The sequence below is a fragment of the Globicephala melas genome, chromosome 5 (assembly GCF_963455315.2).
Source record: "Globicephala melas chromosome 5, mGloMel1.2, whole genome shotgun sequence".
Lineage (NCBI taxonomy): Eukaryota > Metazoa > Chordata > Mammalia > Artiodactyla > Delphinidae > Globicephala > Globicephala melas.
This window is the reverse complement of record NC_083318.1, coordinates 110269581-110293289: the sequence shown is the minus strand read 5'-3', so window position 1 is coordinate 110293289 and position 23709 is coordinate 110269581. Positions and strand designations below refer to the sequence as shown.

The following is a 23709-nucleotide window of genomic DNA, read 5'->3' as shown; positions in this document are numbered from 1 at the left end:
TTAGTTTTCTTTTTTCTCTCATACTGTTTGCCTGTAAATGGAAGACAGGGTTCTTTCTCAAATCACTTAAGCTGAGGATGTTTAAGTCAATTGCTGAAAGAAAATATGACTGAATTCTCTATGCAAGAAAGTATCATAAATGGAGAAACTGAAAAAATCAAGTACTGTGTTATTATCCTAGAATAAAATATTACAAGATTAGCATTCTAACTTAGTTGCCCATTATTCTTCAATTAGAAATATTTTCAGTTTTTTAAGTATCCTGTCAACTCATCACATTATTTTAGCACCATTCATAAAGCACCTGGTTCTGCTTCTAATTTTAAATATAAAAAGGCATTCAAATTAAAATACACACATTTTCTTTCAAAAACATCATATTTGTATAAATAGTTAACATTTTGATTTCCAAGTTTCTGTACCCATAAGTGTTTCACTGAAAAAGGAAATTCAATTAATAATTAAAAGTTTATTTAACCACGATCAAGTAAAGATAGGATCTAATGTATGATCTGGCTACTCTTCTGGAGCTTAAACATTCATATTTTTTAAAAACTAGCACAGTAATTTCTGTAACTTGACTCAATTTTTTAAGGAAATGGGAACTTTTCCGACTAAAGTTTAAACATACATAGTTTATAGTAACTAAAAACATGCCCACCTCACTATCATCATCTAAATTTTCATAAATGTTCCTAAGTGTAAGGACGGTGAAGGTAAATCCTAGAGAAGTCTGAAGGTTACGGGCTTCATGAAATCCAAAACAAAATATTCAAATCACACCCTGAATGTCCTCTTTCTCTTTTCAGTAATGTCTGTAGTCAGACCAACATGATAGGTCTGGGCAGAAGCATGCTGATGTTGGCACTGCCTAAACCAAACAAACAAGATGTTTAACAGTCAAATAAAATGTCCTGCAGCCTCCCTAATGAATTTGTCAAGGACCATCAGATTTCGCTCCCCCTCTTTTGCCTCATTAACTCAAGTATGATGAGACGGATTATAACAAGAGAATACAGATCAATCGGTCTGAAGACTTGAAGTGGCTTTTAGCCTCTAGAGTTTCTTTCTCTCACTTGGTCTCCTTTAATAGAATACGGTATCTCCTGCAGAAGGGGCTGCCACTCCGTTTTAATACACCATCAAGGAGCTGCTGATGGACTTCTATACTAACATACATAAAAGCAGAGGTGACAGGGGCTCTTCAATTACAGCCTCCTCGGATACCGTTTCCCCCTTCAATTATTCAACCAGAGGAAGAGCGGATCCGCAAACACACAGCTGAAGCAGCTCTTAGAGCAGAGGCAGCCAGAGTGAGTTGGGGTGGGGGAGGGGAAGGAAGGGAACAAGCAAGAGGGAGCATTATTTGCTGGAAGTGTTTAAGTTTATTGCTCAAATGATGTTTCTAATTAGTACCACGGCAATAAATTAAAGTCCCCTTTGTTTAACTGATTTATTATTTACTAGAGCATCTACCTTGGACAGGGTAAATTGGTAATGAATTGTTTTTAAATCAAAACATTTGTAACATTTTATCATTCCCTCGGCCTCAGTACCTAAAAGTGGAGAAGCGAGGGGACAAGGGTGGGGCGAAGCTTGGTCGTGCCGACAGAGCAGGGAGGAGAGGAGGAGTGGGGTGCCGGGCGAGTGGTGGCGCCAAGACCCGCGCGGCCGGGGCCGCCCCACGCGAGAAGGGGCGTGCGGACAGAGGGCGCTGGGTGCTGGGCGCCTGCCCGCGGGCGCGGGAGCCCGGAGGAGGGATGACGCCGTCACCCCGGGGCCTTCTGCAAACACTCCCTGGGGCGTCGCGGGCCCGGCCGGTCCACGCGCGAGGCCTCAGCGGCTCCAACCGGGGGCGAGGGTCGGGGCGGGGGGAAGGAAGCTCCTCACCCTCTCACCCCGCCACCAGTCTCCGCCCAGTAACTGCCCTCGGGAGAAGCCGCGCGGGATCCTCTTCTGGCGTTCACACCACTCCCCGCCGCAAAGTGCCCCTCCTGCCAGTAACAGTTCCCAGAGCGCCACTGTGGCCTCGTGGCCAATCGCCGGGGTGCCGGCAGAGCCTGGGCGTCCCACACGCGCGGACCCTGAAGGCGCCGGCTCGCGTACATCCTCCTGCCGCCCGGGGTCCGACGCCAGCCGCACGCACGCCGGAGCCCGCCGGAGCCCGCGGCCGCCGGCGCCGCTGAGACTCCCGAGAAGTCACTAAAGCTCTACGCCCCGGAGTCCCGCGGACGCGACTGTTCGTCTCAACTCCTGGCCACTGAAGACATCCCTGGTAACAATGCCGACTTGATGAAAAGAAGGAAAAAAGGACAAAGTTCTTTAGGAAGAGACATGTCGCTACGAGACTGAAGGGGTGACAAGATACCAGTAGTCCGCACCAGATGTGTAAGAACGAACCAAGGAGGTCCAAGCGTCTGCCGTCAAGTACCTGATGAAACAAACTTTCCCTATGCAACTGAATTCAGGTTCATCTGGTTCAGCCTTAAGACAGCAAGTCAAGCCTTCCCACGGGGTTTTGCAAAAGCCGCATACCAGGTTTTGCAAAATGAAGTCTTCGCACAACCGGCTTATAGATTTTCTTTGTTACAGCATTATCGGAGTACATAACGTCCAAACTCTAACTAAAAACATTCCCATCTACTTGATTTGTCTTAAAAAGACTCAGAATCCACACACCTGAGGTTCAAACATAAATTCTAAGCAAATCAGAAACACTGTTACAGCTCTTTCAACCAAAAGTACCTAAAAGCTACCATGGTACAGCTCAAAAGTATAATACATATACTAAAAGCACATGCATGAGTTTCACTGAAATGCCAAGGGAGGAGTGAAGCCATCTGTGTAATCAATAACAGGATAGTTATAGATTTTTGCAGCAGTGAAGTCTTTTAAAAGCAAGAGTCAATTATGAAAATAAAATGAGTTTACAAATGAAATTCTCTACTGCCTGAAAATATACTCAAAATTAGATTTACAACATTAACATTTTAAGAAAACTTTAAATCAGGTTCATATTTACTTCCCTTCATTTTTATTAAGTTTAAAATAATTTTAGTGGCTTATTTAAAAAGTATATCCAACAAAATTTTACCATATATAAATCTGCACCATTTCTCACAACTTAAACATATTTTCTCTCTGATAACAAGTTACTCCTTGTAACAATAAAGTGATAACATTAAATATATCTGAATCTTAATTATGAAGTAATTATCAAACAAGGTGCTTGTTCCATTTTTGTCCTGCCTCATTTTTCAACAGCATATGGAAATTACTGAAAAGTGATTTACGATTATAAACTCTCACCCCATGTCCACTCCCCCCACCCCCAACTGGCGCACATATACAGCAATTGCTCTGGCTCTTAGCAACAATGGGAGGGGAGGGGAAGAAAAGGGAGGAAGACTTTGCCTAAGGAAAAAATCTAGAAAAATTTAGGTCCTTTCCCAGATTTCCCTTCCTCCTCCCATTTGCCTTCAAGCGAAAGTAATTTTGTTAGCTTTTGCACCTTCTTCACAATGTTGATAGAAAAAAAAAAAGTGAACCTTTCTGAACCACTGCTACTCTCCCTTGAGTCATTCCAGCCATCTCCAAGAAGTCCCTTCTCTATACACTCTATTTTTCTTCCTTGCAATTGATAAGAGAGGAGGATAAAGAAGAGGGGGCTGCAAAATGTGTGTGAGCATTTGACTTCTACTATCTCTTCCTATTTTCTTACTTCTCTCTTTACCCCCTTTCTTTATCAAGTGCAGCGGTGGCTGCTACCGTTTGCCAAGCATGCCTGTCTTCTCTCTCGGATTGGCTAAAGCACTGACAGCTCCAACAGCGATTGTAGGAACTGAAGCTCCACCCCCCTCATGATGGCCCAGGACCATTCATAAACTAAATAACTCCAGGAAACTGCAACGAGAGAGAGAGAGAGAGAGAGAGAGAGAGAGAGAGAGAGAGAGAGAGAGAGGTGCTGGGGGGTGGGGTGAGAGAGAGAAAGAGGGAAAGAGAAAGGGAGAGAGAGAAAGGAAGGGAGGGGGAGAGAGAGGAAGAGAGATTAGGAGGGAGAGGGAAAGAGAGACATCGGAGGGAGAGGCGACTCAGAAAGTGGAATCTGCACAAGCAACCTAAAGGGGGAGGAGAAGAAAAACCCTCGAATCGTTATAACTAAACCCCAGATGCAACGCAAGCAACGACTTCGTCACACTAAAATAGATTTTGTGACGGCCAAAATTATAAATTACGAAGCAGAAATGAGTATCAAACAACTTCCAGCGGTTTGCACCTAGAGAAAGACAAGAAGAACGCACTGCAAACAAACCAACCCAGTCCAAACAACGCCTCCAGTAGGAAAAGAGGAAAACCGCTACAACAGGACCCCCTGAGAAGAGACCAGACCTACACGCTGAGAGTGCGGGGCATCTGCGAACCTCCGAGTGTGCTGCGGACTGAGTTGCACTTCGCCGCTCTCTGGACATTAATTACACCCTTCACCTTCCATCTGGGGGAGGGTGAGGAGAAAAGCACTCACCTAATCTGAATAAAGAAGTGCTACCAGCGTGGGAGAGAAGTTTAAGAATGAAACACTGAATGTTTCGCTTTTATTTTTAAATTTACTTTGGCATTTAAAAGACCTCATTTCCAGATTCCTGGGCCATCTCCGCTGCAGACGTCTAAGCCTAACCTCTTGGTAACCTGAATTTTTCTCTCTCACCCTGTCTCCCCACCCCCCTCCCCTTCATCTCGCCCGCAGGCACATCTTTATTTCACATATCAAGAGAAAGCAAAAAAGTCCCAGCAGGTACTTTTCTTTTTCAAAGATCATCCTTTTTTTTTTTCTTTTTTCCTTATTTTCCGGAGAAGAAAAAAGCTTTCAAAAGAGGGGAAGGAAAGAGCTAGACGGCTGAAGCATCAGCCGGGCAGCCCAGGTGGAAACAAGAGTGAAAGTGGGGCTTAGGGGAGCGCAGCGCCTCTTTCGCAAGCCGCAGGGCCACCACCAGCACGTGAGCCTTGGATCCCTCAACGTATTGCGAGACGCCGGTGTACAGCCCGGACCTGTGCCCCAACATGATCGCCGCTCAGGCCAAGCTGGTTTACCAGCTCAATAAATACTACACTGAGCGCTGCCAAGCGCGCAAGGCGGCCATCGCCAAGACCATCCGAGAGGTCTGTAAGGTGGTCTCGGACGTGCTAAAGGAAGTGGAGGTGCAGGAGCCTCGCTTCATCAGCTCCCTGAGCGAGATCGATGCCCGCTACGAGGGGCTGGAGGTAATCTCGCCCACAGAATTCGAGGTGGTGCTCTACCTAAACCAGATGGGCGTCTTCAACTTCGTGGACGACGGCTCACTGCCCGGCTGCGCAGTGCTCAAACTGAGCGATGGGCGGAAGCGGAGCATGTCTCTCTGGGTCGAGTTCATCACAGCGTCCGGCTACCTCTCGGCGCGCAAGATCCGCTCACGTTTCCAGACGCTGGTGGCTCAGGCGGTGGACAAGTGCAGCTACCGGGATGTGGTCAAGATGATCGCGGATACCAGCGAGGTCAAGTTGCGCATCAGGGAGCGCTACGTGGTGCAAATCACTCCGGCGTTCAAGTGCACCGGTATCTGGCCTCGCAGTGCTGCACAGTGGCCTATGCCCCACATCCCCTGGCCCGGCCCCAATCGGGTGGCGGAGGTCAAGGCCGAAGGGTTCAACTTGCTCTCTAAGGAGTGCTACTCGCTGACCGGCAAGCAGAGCTCTGCGGAGAGCGACGCCTGGGTGCTGCAGTTCGGAGAGGCTGAGAACCGCCTGCTGATGGGCGGCTGCCGAAACAAGTGTCTCTCGGTGCTGAAGACGCTGCGGGACCGCCACCTGGAGCTGCCTGGCCAGCCGCTCAATAACTACCACATGAAGACACTGCTGCTGTACGAGTGCGAGAAGCACCCGCGGGAAACGGACTGGGACGAGGCGTGCCTCGGAGATCGGCTCAACGGCATCCTGCTGCAGCTCATCTCCTGCCTGCAGTGCCGCCGCTGCCCTCACTACTTTCTGCCCAACCTCGACCTTTTCCAGGGCAAGCCCCACTCGGCCCTGGAGAGCGCTGCCAAGCAGACCTGGAGGTTGGCCAGGGAAATTCTCACCAATCCCAAAAGCCTGGACAAACTATAGGGTGCTGGGGACTGCTTGAAAAGCGACACAAACAGGAATGCTCTCAAACACACAACACACAACTCGGCGACAAACAGCGGAAACTCCAGACACAGACTTTTATGTAAGCCACCTAAGAGAAACGGGAACCTGGCAGAAGACTTCCTTAACTAACAAGCAAACAAAAGAAGAGCAAACCAACCAAACACACAAAATCACATTCTTGCACAAAAGTGATCCTTCTCTTCCAAACAATGTGAATTTAAAAGGTCACACAACAGAAGCAATCGGGCTTTGCCACAACAAAATGAAACCCAAGGTACATTTTCAATCAAAATATAGTAGTTTCTCCCTTTTCCTTCTCTCCCCCTCTTCATTCTCTGTCTCTGTCTCTCTGTCTCTCTCTCCAATTTGTTTTGGGTTGCCTGAATGTTGTCACCAAGTGAAAAAAAAAGTATTTAATTATATGTAAAATTTCTCTTTTAAACAAAGTTTTGCTGATGTTAAATGTATCTCAGTGCCAATGTCAGATGTGCCCCTTCCTCCCCCGCACCTCTTCCCTCACCCTAAGCAGTCTTGTTGAAAACAGTAATAAAAATACTACTTTACATTGTAAATGACTGTTTGTGGATTGTTCTTAAATGAAGGAAGGTGAGATCACAATTTATTATTTACAATATAAAGATATGAACTTGAGGAATGCAAGAAGCTTCCATTTTAACTCTAGTTTGCAAAATTTACAAATGCAGCACATTCTGTAGATATAACGATTCAAGTTCCCACCAAAATCTTTAGAAAAGAGAAAATATTAATTTTACACAACTATAATATATGTTTGTTCTGTAGATTTTAAGACTAAAAGTAAAATCTTATTTCACACTTGAAAGAACAGATTTTGTATGGAAGAACTGATTTTGATCCTAATTTTTACAAGAAAAGTTTTTTCACATTAAAAATTAAGATATTTGCTCTCTCATGCCATAATCTAAAAAAAAATGCACTCTGAGTCTGAATTATAAAAGAAACATTTATGGACCTTTTCTGAATAGTTAACACAATGAGTTATACTCATCCTTCAATCATTTGTCCTCTTCAAGTTTTAAATAATAAAACTTAACAATTAAATCAGTCACATTAAAAGAAGATAAAATGGATATAGCCATATTCCTTTTCCCCAGCAAATGGTGATACGAACAATCCAGATGTATAAATTACTTCAAGTTTTTAAATGGCTAGTTATAAATGCTGTAACTATGATCATTTTTAATCAAAGTCCCAGAATTATTCAGAAGTAGCTTATACTCAATTTAAATAAAAAAGGTTTTAATACTATTTTATAACCAAAGAAAAATTAAATATAAGAAAAGTATGTTCCTCCTTTTTCTGCTTTTCTAAGGTAACAATCCAGTGTATTCATTTCAACGTTTCAACTTCAACAAACGTTCCTTTTTAATATAAGGAAATATCTGATTACAAAAATAAAATAATTAGTAAAACTGAAAGCATCCCAAAGGAACTGGTTCCTCTTCTTTATGCTGGAGGTAACTATACTCCATTACATATGTTAATGAGAGGCACAGGTACCGAATCCATGTCAGATGTTACCCTTTAATATTTAAAATTTATTCTTTGAATTAGCCCACTTTTTTAACCTACTGGGAAAATCCAGGAATGAGAGATACAAAGAAAAATGTTCTAAAAAGCAATTTTAAAGATCAGAGGAAGAAGTCTGAGTGGGGGAGGCAGTGTATGGAGGGATGAGCGGCAGGATAGCAGAGGTGGATGAAAAACAAGGGAGCTACTCAGAGCTCTGGTGCCTAGTTCATTTGATAAAACAGGCTTAAGTTTTAAGATTCCTAGGTAAAAATTCCGTAGTAAAAATAGTTCTGAGTTAGAAATATAAACTGTGATCTTATCAGTTCTGAAATCATCTCTACTCTTTCAACCTATACTATATCTTTTTCAGGTCTCTCTTCCTGCAGATGTAGAATAAACTCACTGTAACACTAACTGGTTCAGACAAATATACTAATTTTTTGAATAATACAAATGAACTTATTCTCTAGGGAAAATGTTCTGATTTTTTTAAGAACAATTTCAAAGCAAGTAGTAGGTGCTTACATTTACAAAGAAATTACTTAAGGGCACAGTGTTTAGTTTAAAAGATATAAATGACATTTTTAAATGACCGTTTTTTCACTCACAAAAGTATTTAAAGCATTAGACACATATCTCCCTCCAACTATCCCAGCGAAAAAGTTTTAAGTCTTGACAAGGAGAAATAAAAATTCCCCAATTCAATATCTTTTTTTCCATCCTTATTTAATTTAATGCAGGTATCACCAACAAAAAAAGAAAAACACTCCAGTGTCCTCATTTACAAAATACCTTAAACACCAACGTCTATACAAAATCAAAAATTCTTCCAATAATGGGCTGAAAAATTTTTGAGAATATAAATTAGCAAAAGTTTTGATTTCTGTAACATTAGGCAGGTTGCAGCAGTACAGACCATTTCTGTGTCTAGGCTCAAAGATCCTGTATTGCACAAGCAGCAGGGAAAAAAATTAATTTAATGATGCTGTACAGAATAAGATCAGACAGAAACAGAAGTTATAACTTTCCCCAAAAGGAGTCAATAACTTCAAAGATCCTAATCACAAAGATTGGCAGGGGTTTTAATAACGAGGACAATTCATTAGATATGTTTAAAACAAATCACATTTTAGATTTTAAGCCATGTATGTCTAAAAGCATAATAGAATAAATAGTATTCTGAATTAAATTTCGGCCTAACTCACAAATTACCATAAATTAGAGAGTTTGAGTAATTTTGGTTACCTTCCTTTCCTAAAGAAACTAAAATACATTTTCAGACATTTCAGCCATACAACAAAGTAGAAAATTTTTCTAGCTGATATAATTTCAGAATTAAAGTTTTCTCTACATTGGATTAGCTACATTCTTAAACTCAAAAAACAATCAGTTTCAGCATAGACTTCCTTTCACATAGTCTACCAAGTCCAGTCTTAATAAAAGCAGCAATGCTGAACCCAAGTGCTAAAAACATGCATAAGACAAGATATGATTTGTTTGTAAAGTTTTTCATAAAATTATAATATTTTCATTATGAATGACTTTGAAATACTTCTAAGTCACTAAAATTTAATAATTCACATGATTCCCAGATCAAAGAATTTCCTACCAATAAACTCAGAAAACAATTACGTGTGTGTGGACACACACACACACACACACATACTAGCTGACAGCCTGTAAAAGAAATTACTCCATTTTTTTAAAAATCTCTTCTCTTTCTACAGGTTGCTTATTTTGCTAATTTTAAAAGAGACAGAACAAATTCTACCATTCACTTTCATGAAATAAACCTAATTTTGGCTTTATGGCTATGCCACAAATGTCTCTTAGTAAAATAAAGCTGCCAAGGTCTGAAAAGTAATCAGAAATACATTTTAAAGGGGAAATTACATTTTCATTTAAGAATAGGAATTTATGTAATACCTTGTAAAATTGACTACAGGTAATGGGAAAAAGAGGTATCTCGCACATACAAGCCATGCTTGCATGCATGTCAGAGTAGTAAGTCAGGAGGACAAAGCAAGAAGAGTGATATATTGGTATTATATCCAGAAAAATATAAAGGCTAAACAAAATAATTCCACTCTCAATCTCACTGAATTTTGTAGCTTAATTCACCCGGACCCTTTGAGGCAAAATATATTTTATAGACGATATTCCCTGAGGTTCTCCCCCCACCCCTGAATGAGCTAATGATAAATGCAATTAAATGGAAATTGTTTTTGAATCTAAATGAACTTCAATAATCTAACTAGCTGGTAAGGGAATCATAAGCTAAAAGAGATAGTTGCCTTGCATATAGGCAGAAGCAATTCATCAAGAAATTCAAACTATTTCTATCATAGTTTATTAATGTCAGTCCTACCCAACAGCAGCCACACACACACACACACACACACACACACACACACACACACACACACACACACACACACACACACACACACACACACACACACACACACACACACACACACACACACACACACACACACTTTCCCATCATAAAGAAAAAAAAATTCCATAAAATGAAACCCATTCCTCACCTTGGGGTCAATTTTCTTGAAGTTAGGGTCTTCTTCATCCACCTCAAAATAGAGTTCGGAGGAGGTGACAGAAAGAGTGCCCTTTACTACAACAGAGGGGGCCACAAGCTGAGCTGGTGTGCTCAGGCTAACAGGACCTGCCAAAAGGAAAAGACAAGCCAAACAAGTTGGAATGATATTTTTCAAAAAATCAAGTGGATTCAGGCAGAAATTTCATTTAATTTTAAATTCTCGCCTCTAGCACCAAATTGCCTGCTTACCCCTTTTACACTTACAAATTCTGTCCACTCCAAATCTCCCTCTGAAAATGCAAAGTTAGGGTTCTCATACTAAGAGATCTATAATAGGCAGTTAATGATAACAGTAAACTAGGATTCAATTATTTTATAGGGAGTCGGCCTAGCTTTGGTCTGATCTCCTGGTTAGAAGGTGGCTCTGCCTAAATAAGTCCATCCACATTCCATTTAGAAAACAAGCCTCAGGCTATCAAACAACATAGAAAAACAACCAGGAGCAAGGAAGACTCAATAGGCTTCTAAGGCCAGAGGTTAGCTTAGAGTTTGGCTGAGGCATGATTACAGAAAGATTACTAGCTTATTAATGAAGTGAGAAACGTTAAACCATATTCTCTGATAAAGATTTTGTGCCAGGTTGGCACAAAACCTCTTCCATAACAACTTTACCCCATGAAAGATTGGTAAAAATACTTCTTTTCCAAGCCTGCCTTTCCATTGTTCAATATTGTTCAATGCGTCCAAATCTACTATTAGTGTAGTTCAGGGACTCTGGGAGTAAACAGCTGGAGGGTGGGTTTCCAAGTGAATGAATTTTTATTGGAATAATCAAATCTCCACAGGGCTTATCAAAAAGACAAATCAGCCTGCTACTGAAAACAATAGATTCACTATAGATAGAAGAACATAAAGTATATTAGAGCCAAACCTAAAATAAGGACTAAAAATAATAATTATACATATATATATGTATGTACGGAGAAATGTAGTAAGTTTTTGAAATCCCATGTAAATTCCTCATTGTAAAAATCCTATAGGTGACAAAAACAGCAAGACAAGATTGGCATTTATAGTTCTGAATTAATATAGTGCCTATAAACACGGTACACCTATTCAGGTAATCAATGGGTGAATAAGTGTTTCAAAATTCAGATGAATTGACATTTCCATCGATTGTTAGAAGGGTGTTGGTCCTTAATCTCACATCAATCTTAATGTGTGCCAGCGGGACAATAGGAGGGATGCTCTGCAGAGATCAGAGCAGGTTTTGCCCTCTATTCCCAATGTACAAATACATTGTGTTTGCAGATGGGCAGCAGATAACTGCAGAACAGCCATGATTTCCCAAAGCTCATCCCTATAAATGGATGAAATAAGCAGCTATGTGTTCTTTTGCTGTCTCCTTTGCCCTCCGTACATTAGCATGTAATCCTGAGAAGAAATAACATTTTTTCAATCATTCTCAGACATTCAATTACAGGGTAAGCAGACAGCTGCAGGAGCTAGGGCAGCCTAGGTCCTACAGAAGACCCCTGACAATTTCCACTTCATTTCTAACCCACACCACTTTATTAGTGTGGATTACTTCTTAATCCTATTTCCATTGTCAAGATTATATAATTAAACTCCCCTTTCACCTCTATTACTGTATGAATGTATTACTAGTAGCAAGAATAGAAGCAAAATAAAGGAGGAGGAAATGAGTAAATGGATGTGAAGGAAAAGACCAGAGAATAGCAGTGTCCACCTTAGTCTCTACTCCTGCCCCAAATCCCTTAACAGTAAGCTTCAATTAATTTTATTTTACTTTACAGAGAGATTTACCATCAGAGAAGATGCCATCACCTGTTTTTGCTTTTCATTATCATTCATTTCATGGTTGCAGATATGTCACTAAATAAAAGATTTTTCACGCCTTTTAAATTATCAAAATAGTAGATTATGTAACTTTCATCTATTGAAGATGTAGAATCTTTCAGACTTTCCTCCTTGAGGGACAGAGCCACAGGCATTAAAGAAAAAAAGGTATTTAATGAATGACTAAAATTTCAAGCTAAACAAGAGATTTTTTCCCATAAGGGAAGTAAAACTGAAAATCTGCTGAGCGCAAATCAAAAATTGCTACATCAGATAAAATATGTGAATCCTGTGAAAAGCCATAGCATTCTTGGAATGGATTTTTTGAGAGTTAAATGTATATGCAGCATGTTCCCTAAGACCTGTATATCAAAGCAAATAGCTCATCTACCTCCAAGCTTTATTTACAAAGCAACTGGCATAATTTTACTTACAGCTCTCATTTTGTAGAGATTAGGTAACTCCCATTAGATGGGTGAAGCAAGTTTGTTTTGTTGTTGCTGTTTTTGTACTTTTTTTCTTTTTCAGTAAAGATTATTCATAAAAGAAAAAGATGAGTAGGGTAAACAGAATAGAAAAATGACAGGGAAACTACTGAAGATTGGGGGGAAATGTTTAGAAGAACAAAAACAATCTTCATTTAATGTAATTGTGGGTGTAAAGCTGGTAGTCCTGCTTTTTCAGGCAGAGCTGAAAAAGTAAGTAATTAGATGCGTGTTGGCTCAGAGCTAGCTGAAGTATGTGCATGACCCCTGAATTTACCGGTGGGATTCTCTAAATCTTTCTCGTCCACGGATGACAGAGTATCGTCGTCGCCTTCCAGGAGGATCTCGTTTTCTGAGTTCTGATTTCCTAAAGCCTGACTCTTGATGGACTGTTTTCCTTTAGCAAGAATATCTTCATCTGCAGCTGAAATGAAAAGGAAACAAAGCTGTCCATCAGGTCTGGGAAGAGCACCATGGCCGAGGGGCAGGGAACCGAGGTAAGGATAGGTGGCCCAAGATGGTCAGTTGTTTTTACCCAGAGTCATCCAGGGTGGGGAAAGTGATCAGGATGGCCCACACGCTCCTTCTGACAACCATGATTCCCCAAACCTAGTCTAATGTTACCTTGAACAAGAACCCTAATCCCATTAAATCTGACCCTTGCACTGCTCACTAAGCCTTTTATTTACTTATATTTAGGGCAGAAGAGGGTTCAAAAGCAGCACATTGTTTTGAAATTTGTTAGTAGAAAAAAAAATCAGAACTTAGTTTTGGAAACAATACCTGCTTAACACTGAAAAACAAGGAATACTGATTTATTCCTGTGAATAATATTATAACGACAAACATTCTAAAATGGTTGGGGTGTGGCTGTGAAGGAGAATGCATAAATACAGAGCTAAGAGAGATCCACAGCCAGTGAGGATTTAGGCGAGATTCTGCAGCCATATCTGACACTAATAAAGCTACAGCAGCTCTTAGAGGCGGCATGCTCTTCCTCTTACTCCATCCTCCCTCTTTCCTTCACGCTAACCTTGCCCACATTTCACCCCACCCACAGCCCTACTCCAGCCCTTATACAAATCTCCAAGAGCAAGGCAGTGTGGAAACTAAGTGGAGGCTCAAACACCACCTCCTCCATGTGTTTAAACTAAAGGGCTAAGACACCCCGGGGGCAAACATAACAGAAAGCCTGGGATGAGAGGCATCTGGGCAAAGAGCCTCACACCGCCTGAACTGGAGCAGCCTGTGGAGAGCAGCAGCGCCAGACTCAAAGGCACTGTGACAAGGCAGCTGAAGGGAAGGAAGGAGGGAAAGGGTACAGCAAATATAGAGAGTAAAGAAGCAGCTCTGCGGAGCACCTACAGCCACCAACGGAACCAGAAAGAGGAGCAGGGGAGCAGCTGAAAGGAGTCAACACTGAGACTCCAAATTCTGACGTCAAAACCCCATATCCCTCCAAGGTGACTCCCATTGCTTTGAGCAGCTTTCTCCTTAAGAAATACATAAAAGCAGATATTAACTTCTGGACTGGAAGTTTTAAAAGCGCATAGTGTCACATAAGGGAAATTTAGAATCCTCATTACACTACTGACATTCCCAGTCTCCAGCTAGGGAAATTCCAGAGGTAAAGCACCTGATCCACCAGGCAACAGCTATTGATATAGAAATAAGATGGCTAGGCTTTTTGCTCCACTGCAGTATCAGCCTAGGCATAAGGCCCCAAACCCAGAAAGGATAAAGCACTCAGTTTGCAGTAACATGACTAATATTTATCTATATAATTTATTCTAAATAGTTAAACTACATGTATCTTACCTAGTTAACTAGACAAATCAAAGCTTCTCTGAGTTTAATAGGTATGGTTATTTGATAATGTTAAAGGTAAAAGTTTATTTTTACCATATTTATTGTAAGTTCACCATGTATATCATTTATATCTAATAGTTATGGCACTACTTAAAAGAACATAGAAGCTTTCTAATAAATAAGGAAGTCACAGGAAGAGGCTTTCTATATTTAGCTTTGAATACTCTCTATGGATGAATAAAATCTTATTTTCCTTCATACCCACATACAGCATAGTATGCTGCACACATATGAAGGTCTCAATAAATATTTGAAAAGAACTAAAAGTATCTAATTGAAATGGCTGCATTTTCTTAAATGCTATAAAGAAATATACCCAAAAAACACTAATTTTTAGGAAAATAGGAGTATGAGTTTTTATATCATTGTTTATATTTCAAGCATTTATATTTCCTTACCTTGAAATCACAAACATTGCTCTTAGCCCAAACAAGATCTTTTTCAATTTACTATCAATTTTACTAAAAATAAATTGGTCACTGAGAAACACGAGAGAAATCACCATCTTCTATAGTTTGTTATAACGTAAATTATAATAAATTAACAGTTGCCAGTCAGATTTTAGTACAAAATCAGTATGCTACATCCTCATTTCCTGGGTTTATAATTCCTTCATCAAAGCAGAAATAATAATAATGCTAATATTAAATACACCTATCATGTGCCAAAGTATTCAAAGCACTTTACACATTTAACTCAATTCTCATATACCCTCTGCTAAATTCTCCTTTACACATAAGCAAACAGGCTCAGAGAGGTTATATAACTTGCTCAAGGCAACATAGCTGGTGATAAGTAGAGTCAGGATTCAAATCCAGTCAGCGTGGCACCAGCATCTGGGCTTCTAACCACTATGCCATAGAAAGTGAAAATAACCAATATACAAATATGAATGTATATGTAATTTACTGGTTAGTTACTAATTCTTACGTTTCTCATAATGCATTTTAAAAAGCTTAAGTCAGGATTATAATAAATAAGTACAGAATAAAAACATATTCATTTCCAAACCTAAATTTGATGAGCATAGGCCAAACACATCAGAAAAAACTAAATTCAACAGCTCGATCATTACATTCTCTGATTATTGCCATACATGTCCTGAAGTACACCAAGCTTATTTGAAAGAAAAAAAGAAGGAAAACACTCTTTAATCTGAAAACATTTACAAAAAATGACAGTAAGAATAGTCAGTGGCAATACACAATGGTTTAAAATAGCTCAGTAAATAAATTACATTCATTTCAATGACCACTAAAAATAATTTATCCCTTCCAACTGAAATTTTTAAATTTTAAATATGTTCTCATCATGCTGACAACAAATTAAAACACAATAGCTTTTGAATTAAAATTTTATGAAAAAAATTTTAAGTACTATAGGTCTACTGTATGCATACAAACACCACTTTTATTTATTTATTTACTTATTTTTACAAGCTCAGATTCTGGAATTGTTCAACCTCAACTGAAAAAGCTCTTGTCATGGAAAATATGCAGCTTACTGATATTTAGAATGGTTTTCCTGTAATTAACTCCCCCTTGAGGATTTTAAGTTAGCAGCAGTAAAATTACCAACAGTACTCTAATACACACCACATGCGCTGGTGTTCAATTCTCAGTGGTCTAATAGCTTTCTGCTAAAGAACTTTTTTTTTCAAAATTAGAACAAAACTGTCCCAAGCATAAAATAAAAGATAATTATCATATTTATATGTGCTGGGAAAAGCGTATTTTTAAATTTTGTTTGTCTTATACTCAATCAACCATTAAAACAAGAATCAATTATTTTAATATTTTCTGTGAATATATCCTACACTTGTATAAAAGTTAATTGGATGAAGTCAAAATATACTTTTTGGTTCAATTTTAAAGCTTGATTCAGATCTTTTCTGGTTAATGAAATTATTACCAAACATGATAACTGCTTAAATTTTTCATATCACTATCAACAAATTGCCTTCACTAATCTCATATATTATTCGGATTTAATATTTAGCCTAACTTAATAACCAAACTGCAACTGTTATATAAAATTGGAGAAATCTGTAAAAAATGTTTTCTTTGAAACGTAACTTGTGATTCACTGAGGCTAAGAGCAATGAGAGGGCTCAGAGAAAAGCTGGTCCTCAATATGTAAAGTTCAAGTTCTTTAGAGCTAGCTCTGGGCAGGAGTTGATTTATCTATGCAACACAGACTAGGTAAGTAAAATTAAAACAGAAAACTGTTCTACCTATGATATATAAATCCCTTTTTAGAAGTCCACTGTGCAAGTGAACTGGAATTATCAATAGCCCGTATTATAGTAAAAAAAAATTGATACATTAAGAATTAGCCACTTTGTTAATTAAAAAAAAAAGATAACTACTGGGATAACAAAGTGACCTCAACTGTACATAAAATGAGTGTACACTTAGTGTGATGTGCAGTACATACCATAACTGCTTATTCTGAACACGACACATAAAGAATACCTTATATACAACTATTGTCCTCAACTTATTTCCCTTTATAGTTTATGCAATTTCCAAGGTCAAGAAAATTTACTCTAGAAAAATTAGTGAAACTACAAAGGATAATTAGGAGAACAAGCCAAGTTCATCTCCTAATGACCATGGATTTCTCAAAAGTTTTAGATAAAGAACCTAGTGTATTTGATCCTAAGAAGGAAGCAGTAGTATCTGGCATTACTGAAGATATGAGAGAATGACATGATTTAGGATCTTTACATGGTCTGTCATTCCTAGAAAATCAAATGAGTTACTTGTATCATTCCATGTGATTGCAAGATACTTTTAAAACTATGTTAAATACTCATATACTTCTATTTGCACGCACATTCTCTACAAAATAAAAATGTCTTAAATTCAATAGGATTCTAGTGCTAAACTGCTTTAGCGTTTGAATTAAAATCAATCTTTTCACCATTTAAAACATTTTTTACATGGCTTTAATTTGAATATAAAATTCCCATTATATTTAACAATGAATTTTAGAAGACAGCATAGCACAATGATAAGAAAATCTGACTAGTCATCAGTTAACTTGGGATTTAGCTCTATATCTACCAAGAATTATGTTGGACTTTTGTTTCCTCAGTTTCCTTATCTGTAAAGAATAAAGTTAGACTAGACTTTAGCCTTAGGTTCTTTTCAGATCTAAGATGCTCTGATAATAAATAACTGACAAACTGGTCTCTGTGCATTAGGAGAATGTTACAAATCATTACAGCTGATTTCTACTAAATTTTAAAACTATAAAATTGGAGAAAATGCCCTCAAGAATCACATACGCACCTCTGCTTCCTGCTGCTAATTTCCATAAAGTATATTTAATCATAAGAGGAAGTATTAATTTTAATTTAAAAATATGACTCAGTTTCTACAAAGAATTCTCCCATTACAAAATGACTTTTATAAATAACCACTTTGGAGGGTCTCTCTTTGAAAAATTACCTGAAGCTCTTTTCCCCAAGCAAGTTAATGTGAACTTGGGAAGGGCAATTAAATTGTCAGAATTAAAAAATTTGTTTTTAACTAGAAGGTAGCCAGAAGTAGAGTCATGGGGCTGGTATTGATCGCCTGAACAGAGAACATCACTCTTCAGGTATTTACTCTGCCACCCTTACACCAGAGGCTTTCCTTCAAATCAAATCAATCTATAAAATAGATGGCTTGTACTACTAAAATACATAACTAATCTCCAACAGTATTTCTATTTAGATGTCCTCCTTTGATAATAAAAATATAGTTTGTGATGTTTTAAGGTTCTGCGTTTTCAAAATGTCCTGTCTCCTGTCCTGTTTGTAAATCAATTACAAATAAAAGTGAGAAGTCATAAAATAGTATGAAACTGACATACTATCCTCAGTAATATCTATTTTAATTATTCAAATTCAACATTGAAGCATAGTATTCATCCATGATAAATTCTATGATTTCACATGCTTTTTGATCACATTAACTGTTTTGTTTTGCATTCTTGATTCTTAATATATTTATTTTTATTAGCTTCCTTATTGTAGTTAAGTTAGGATAAAAAAAGTTTCACAATTAACACAAAATTAAAAGTCAACTACAAGATACTCTAATTAATAAAACATTAAAAAATTAAGCTCTTCACCTACCTAATGTATTAGCATAAATTACGCCGACATCAAATACCACACTACAATCTGTGTGCTGAGTTCCAAAACTAATAGTTCTTTATTATTTAACATTAAAAGTATATAAAATATGATTAGTTAGAGCTTTTACCTTTTTTCAAAAAATGTTATATTAAATATAACATATCCCCTTAATTGGAAGCATCTACTACACATTTAGTTAGTTTTTAAAAATATATTTCAGATTTAAATTTATATTCTTAATCTTTCAGAGTACTTTAAATATTAATCATTATGAAACTAGCATAAAATATTACCAAATAGAATGGAATTACATAAAATGCTAAACTTTACTTCTCTCTCTTAATTTAAAAGTACATAATAAAACATAGATATCATTAATATTACGTTAAACTTTCAATTACTATTTAGAGTAATTACAGTGAAATCTGCTCCTATACAGGATTTTAAGCATTCAATGACAGTAAGCATTGCTAATAAATATCTTTTTTAAAAATCAGACTCTTAGCATTAAAACAGTTGACATGATAATGTTATTTTAAAAGGTAAAGTTCAACAACAAAATTAAAATTTATTCATTATGAAAAATCCTATAATTTCCCAAAGTTAAATGTACTATTTTTGATTGAAATGATTTTAATAAGCTCTGTATTAAATCTATACAACAAATTTTAAATTCAGTTACTGCTATTTCTTTCAGGATAAAGGACTAACAATTTGCCTATATGCAATTTTAGAAACCAGGTCCCCCTCTCCAGCTATAAAAGGAAAGTTTTTCATAAAAATATTTGTATTGTCATTCATAGACTTCAGAACTCACAACTCAATGTTAAATGACAGTTAATAAGACAGAAAGATACTTATTAAATTTTAAGTGCATATGGTAACATCTTTTTGACTGAAAAGAATAAAATATGAAAAGGCTAAGTTTTTTCAATGTAAGGGTCATTAACCAAAGCCTAAAAAACAAAAACAAAATGAAAGAAAAATAAAAATAGATATATAACTCTGAAATGTATAGCACCACGTAAAAAGTACTTGAACCTTAAAGGAAAAGTGGCCCAATTAATTCTACATCTTATTTCTCCTTCTCCACCTCCTGTAGTTGAAGATGCAGGGCCCTGCAACTATTATTGCTTTTAGATCACTTTGTTATTGACTATTCTCTGTATGATCATTTATTTTAAAGGACTGATGTCACATTTGGTGTTATATCTGATGACATATTGTGGACATTTTCTTCCAGAAATGGCTCTTTAAGGCTGAGTGCAAGAGGTTAAGCTGCCTGACTGAGGCCAAACCTAAGATCACAGACTTGTAATCTAAATTCTTAATATCCTTCCTGAAACATCTACTTTGTACACTACATACTATCATTTAACCATAAGCTGCTGCATGTTAAACTAATACCCTGAAAAAGGGAAATTAAAACTATTTCTCATCTTACTAAAACTAACCAATATTTATTTTATAAAATCAAAAACAATTTAATATGGAGAGGTACATTTTCCCCCATAATCAATAAATCTTAATTGGCTTTCAAAAATTATAAAACATTATGTGAAACCCTATGATCAAAGAGAGTATATTACCAAATCCAAAGGACTTTTTCAGTTTTTCCAATTTGCTCATCAGGCTTCTACCTAAACTGAATCATAGTGCTATGCATTATATCAAAAAAGGGAAAATGTTTTGTTAAGCTCTGATAACAAAATGATGCAGAACAGGAACATATGAAAATAATGTCTATTCTCTTTTTCCAGGAGGCGTCTATCACAACCATCTACAAATCAAGGCTCAGAAAGTATCTAAGCACTTGGACATTTATTACCAGCTCTCCCGCTTCATCATCTCATGCTAAAATACCATGGTTGAGGGAAAACCATATACACACAACAGAACCTAGAAACGTATTTGGTTTGTAAATGCTGTCTTTCTGATATTCATGGATTTAAGACAGGCATCCTGGATTAATTTACTCAAAGCTGAATGTGTCACTTAAAAGGAGAAATATTTTATCTTCCTACTCTGAAACAAAGGGTCTATGTTAAGTAAGTTTTGCATGTGTAACATAATAAATAAATACATTTGACACCATAATTTAATAGGACCCTACACTAACTATAAAAAATTGAACTTCTGTTTCTGGGGTGAATAACTGTGAAATGTGGCACTGGACCATTTTACAGTACCTTGTAGTAATGAAGTTACGCTCTTCATTACCAAGTACTGTACCTGCTGCTATTGGCAAGGAGTGGTTTATACACTGACCATGTTCCACGGCTGTTTTTAGTGTCGCTTCAGGATGTGTCGATCCTAGAGGGTTACGCACAAATCGTCGCCGGCGCCGCAAGTCATCTTCCCAGTAGTCGAGGCGCCAGAACTCACGAGGACGACTACAATGAAACAGAGAAGCCACATATGTTAGCAATTATCAAACAGCGTGGTAGCACTGAATTTCTGCATAAAGCTCTCCTTGTTTGCTCTGCCTTTTTTTTCCTCCCATTCCTCTTAATTCTCCCTCCACCTCACACTCCCCTTTCTGCAATCTTTAACTTAGGTATGTCCTTGAAAATAACAATATCACCTTCCAGTCTAAGGAACTCCTTTTCCTTTTTCTTGGAAGGTGAAATGAGCACTAAATACATCATTTTGAAATGAATTGCTGACAGTGTGATCAGTTTCCCCACACTCTAGTGGCATGTGCTCTGATTTCAGCCTCATTTCAGCCTCAGCAGGGCACCTTTCTCTGTGGCTGCATTTATAAACCAGAATAGGGAAAAGGCTATTATAAATATGGTATAGCATTACCTATATTAATCAAAGTCTGTCCCCCTTCATTTTTCTTCCTAATTTGTGCCTTTTTGCACAAGGTCAGTAAATCATACCGTGAATTCTTGGTCCAGAAAGTGTTAACTTTAATGAATATCTCAGTTACATGGTTATGCATGTGATAATAAAATATTACTCTGTTTAGATGTGCAGGAATTTAATTAAAATAATCTCTTAAAATATTCATTACATTTAGCCCCTGAGGCTTAGAACAACACAAGAAAATGCATTTCTTTTCCATTTACTGTTTTTAAATAAACCATTCCTATAGAGTGAAACAGCAATCTATATTCACGCAAATCAGATTGGATTTCTGTTTTATGTAGTCTGTTTTTATATTTAATTAAAAACTACATGCTATATGATGTGCAATAATTGCTATATCAAAAGCATACTTTTAGAAATGTATTTTTTAAAGGGTTCACACAATTCAAGTTCTACTATATTTTCCCCAATTATGTAGATCTTTTACATGGCAATATATAAATGTCAACTTTCTCTCCTATTAACTAATCGTGATCTAGCATGTTGTAAAATATTTTCCTTAAAAAAATCTCCGCAGAATGTATTTATTCACTAAAGGTACACAATATGAAAACCTCTAAGTTTCAATAATAAAATTTAAAAATTCAAAATCAAAACTTCTGCAAAAAATGACTAATGCAAAATAAAATCTCACTTGTATTTCATGAGTTAATAAAATGTTACCTGTCAGCTTTGACAAATTAGTAGCCTTGACCAATTGATAGTCCCAAAATACCTACATAAAAGTTACCCATATTTTGATGTTTTAAAGATGCTACCTTTAAAAATTCAAAATAGATTTGTAAATAAGTACTTCAGTGATTAAAAATGATCTCAGATTAATAAAAGCATAGATAACAAATAGTGCATTATTTAAAGAAGATATTTTTTAAAAAACAATAGGAATCTTATGCTCTTTTCTGAGAATGCTGGGAGACAAGGGAACAGCAAAGATCTCCTTTGTTGATTTTGATCATGCATAAAGAGGAAGAAATATAAAGTAATCTAAATGGCATACAAAAAAGTATAAGAATTGCAGTTCTCGAAAAGAAAAATTAAAAAGCTCTTTTATTCTTCTTTGTTATTTTGCTGTCCACATTTTAAATGAAAACTAGTATTATGATTTCATTTAAATTAAATAAGAAATACATACAGAAGATACATATAAGCAAAAGAAAACAGTTGTTTGAACTCAATTAATAATATAAAATTCTCCTTAGGTGAGTGGGGAAAAGGCGGTACACAGATGGCTATGTGTATGGCTTTGATAGTCATGAAGCTTGGATAGGCACTTCATCATTCTGCCTACCTACATTTATCTGTTAAAATTATTATCAAATATCAGCCAGGATGCAGTCGTGAATCACAGGCTGCTCCTCGTCTTCAGGGGAATGATACAATGAAGGTCTATTCATCAGTGCGGCAATCGGCACAAGTAATTAGTTCCCTAGACTGAGATCTCCTACAAAGCCTATTTCAGTCAGCACCACAAACATATGATGGTGTAAAGCTAATGAAAGCTGCTAAAATTTGTTAACCTTTTCTGCCATCAATCCTTCTAATATTCTATGCTTCAGTATTATGCAAAGGTGGTAAATTATTAATTTTTCATTCATCCATCCTTCTGAATTCTGAGTCAAATTAAGTGATGTCATTCTTCTTGATAACAACTAAAATTATAAGAGATGTTAAGCTGCCATTATAAAATTATTACTAAATTAGGTAACAATAGATTCTAGTCTAATGCTCGAGAGTGAAGTCAAATCTGATGGTTATTAAAGAATGTATATAATAATTTTTGTCATACAGTAGAAAAACCAGAGGAATTATAAAATCAGTCACAAATGTGCCAGAAACTCAAAGGCAATATCTATGAGGATAATAATCAAAATTAGGAGGAAACAGAACTATAATATTTATTTTTGTGCTCTTTGACACTAATAAATAATGGCCACAATGGTGACATTTGGCTGAAACAAAAGTACTGATACATTAGAAACTGAGAAATTATTCACAAAGTAGAAAAAATTTTGAGGTAAGTTTTACTTACCTTAATTATGTACTTCTGTCTTCAAATTTAAATGTTCTAACCAAAATATTAAAAAGATACCACCCAAATAAAATAATCTATACATCATCATGATAATCTTTACACCCCCCCCTGAAACTACATCTCAGACTATCTTCTCACCATGATAATCTTTACACCCCCACTGAAACTACATCTCAGACTATCTTCT

General features: G+C 37.1%; 2 protein-coding genes across 2 annotated transcripts in view; one reads left to right on the top strand and one right to left on the bottom strand.

Moving 5' to 3' along the window:
- LRBA (LPS responsive beige-like anchor protein) overlaps positions 1-23709 on the bottom strand; it is a 732049-nt gene that overhangs the window by 296477 nt on the left and 411863 nt on the right. The window contains exons 38-40 of the mRNA XM_030878183.2: positions 20885-21009; positions 12896-13042; positions 10263-10399 (exon numbers count right to left, since the gene is read on the bottom strand). Of these exons, the coding sequence (XP_030734043.1) occupies positions 10263-10399; positions 12896-13042; positions 20885-21009 (409 nt within the window). The remainder of the gene's footprint in view (positions 1-10262; positions 10400-12895; positions 13043-20884; positions 21010-23709) is intronic.
- On the top strand, positions 5059-6138 carry MAB21L2 (mab-21 like 2). The gene has a single exon (XM_030878198.2). The coding sequence runs from the start codon at positions 5059-5061 to the stop codon at positions 6136-6138; it is 1080 nt and encodes a 359-aa protein (XP_030734058.1).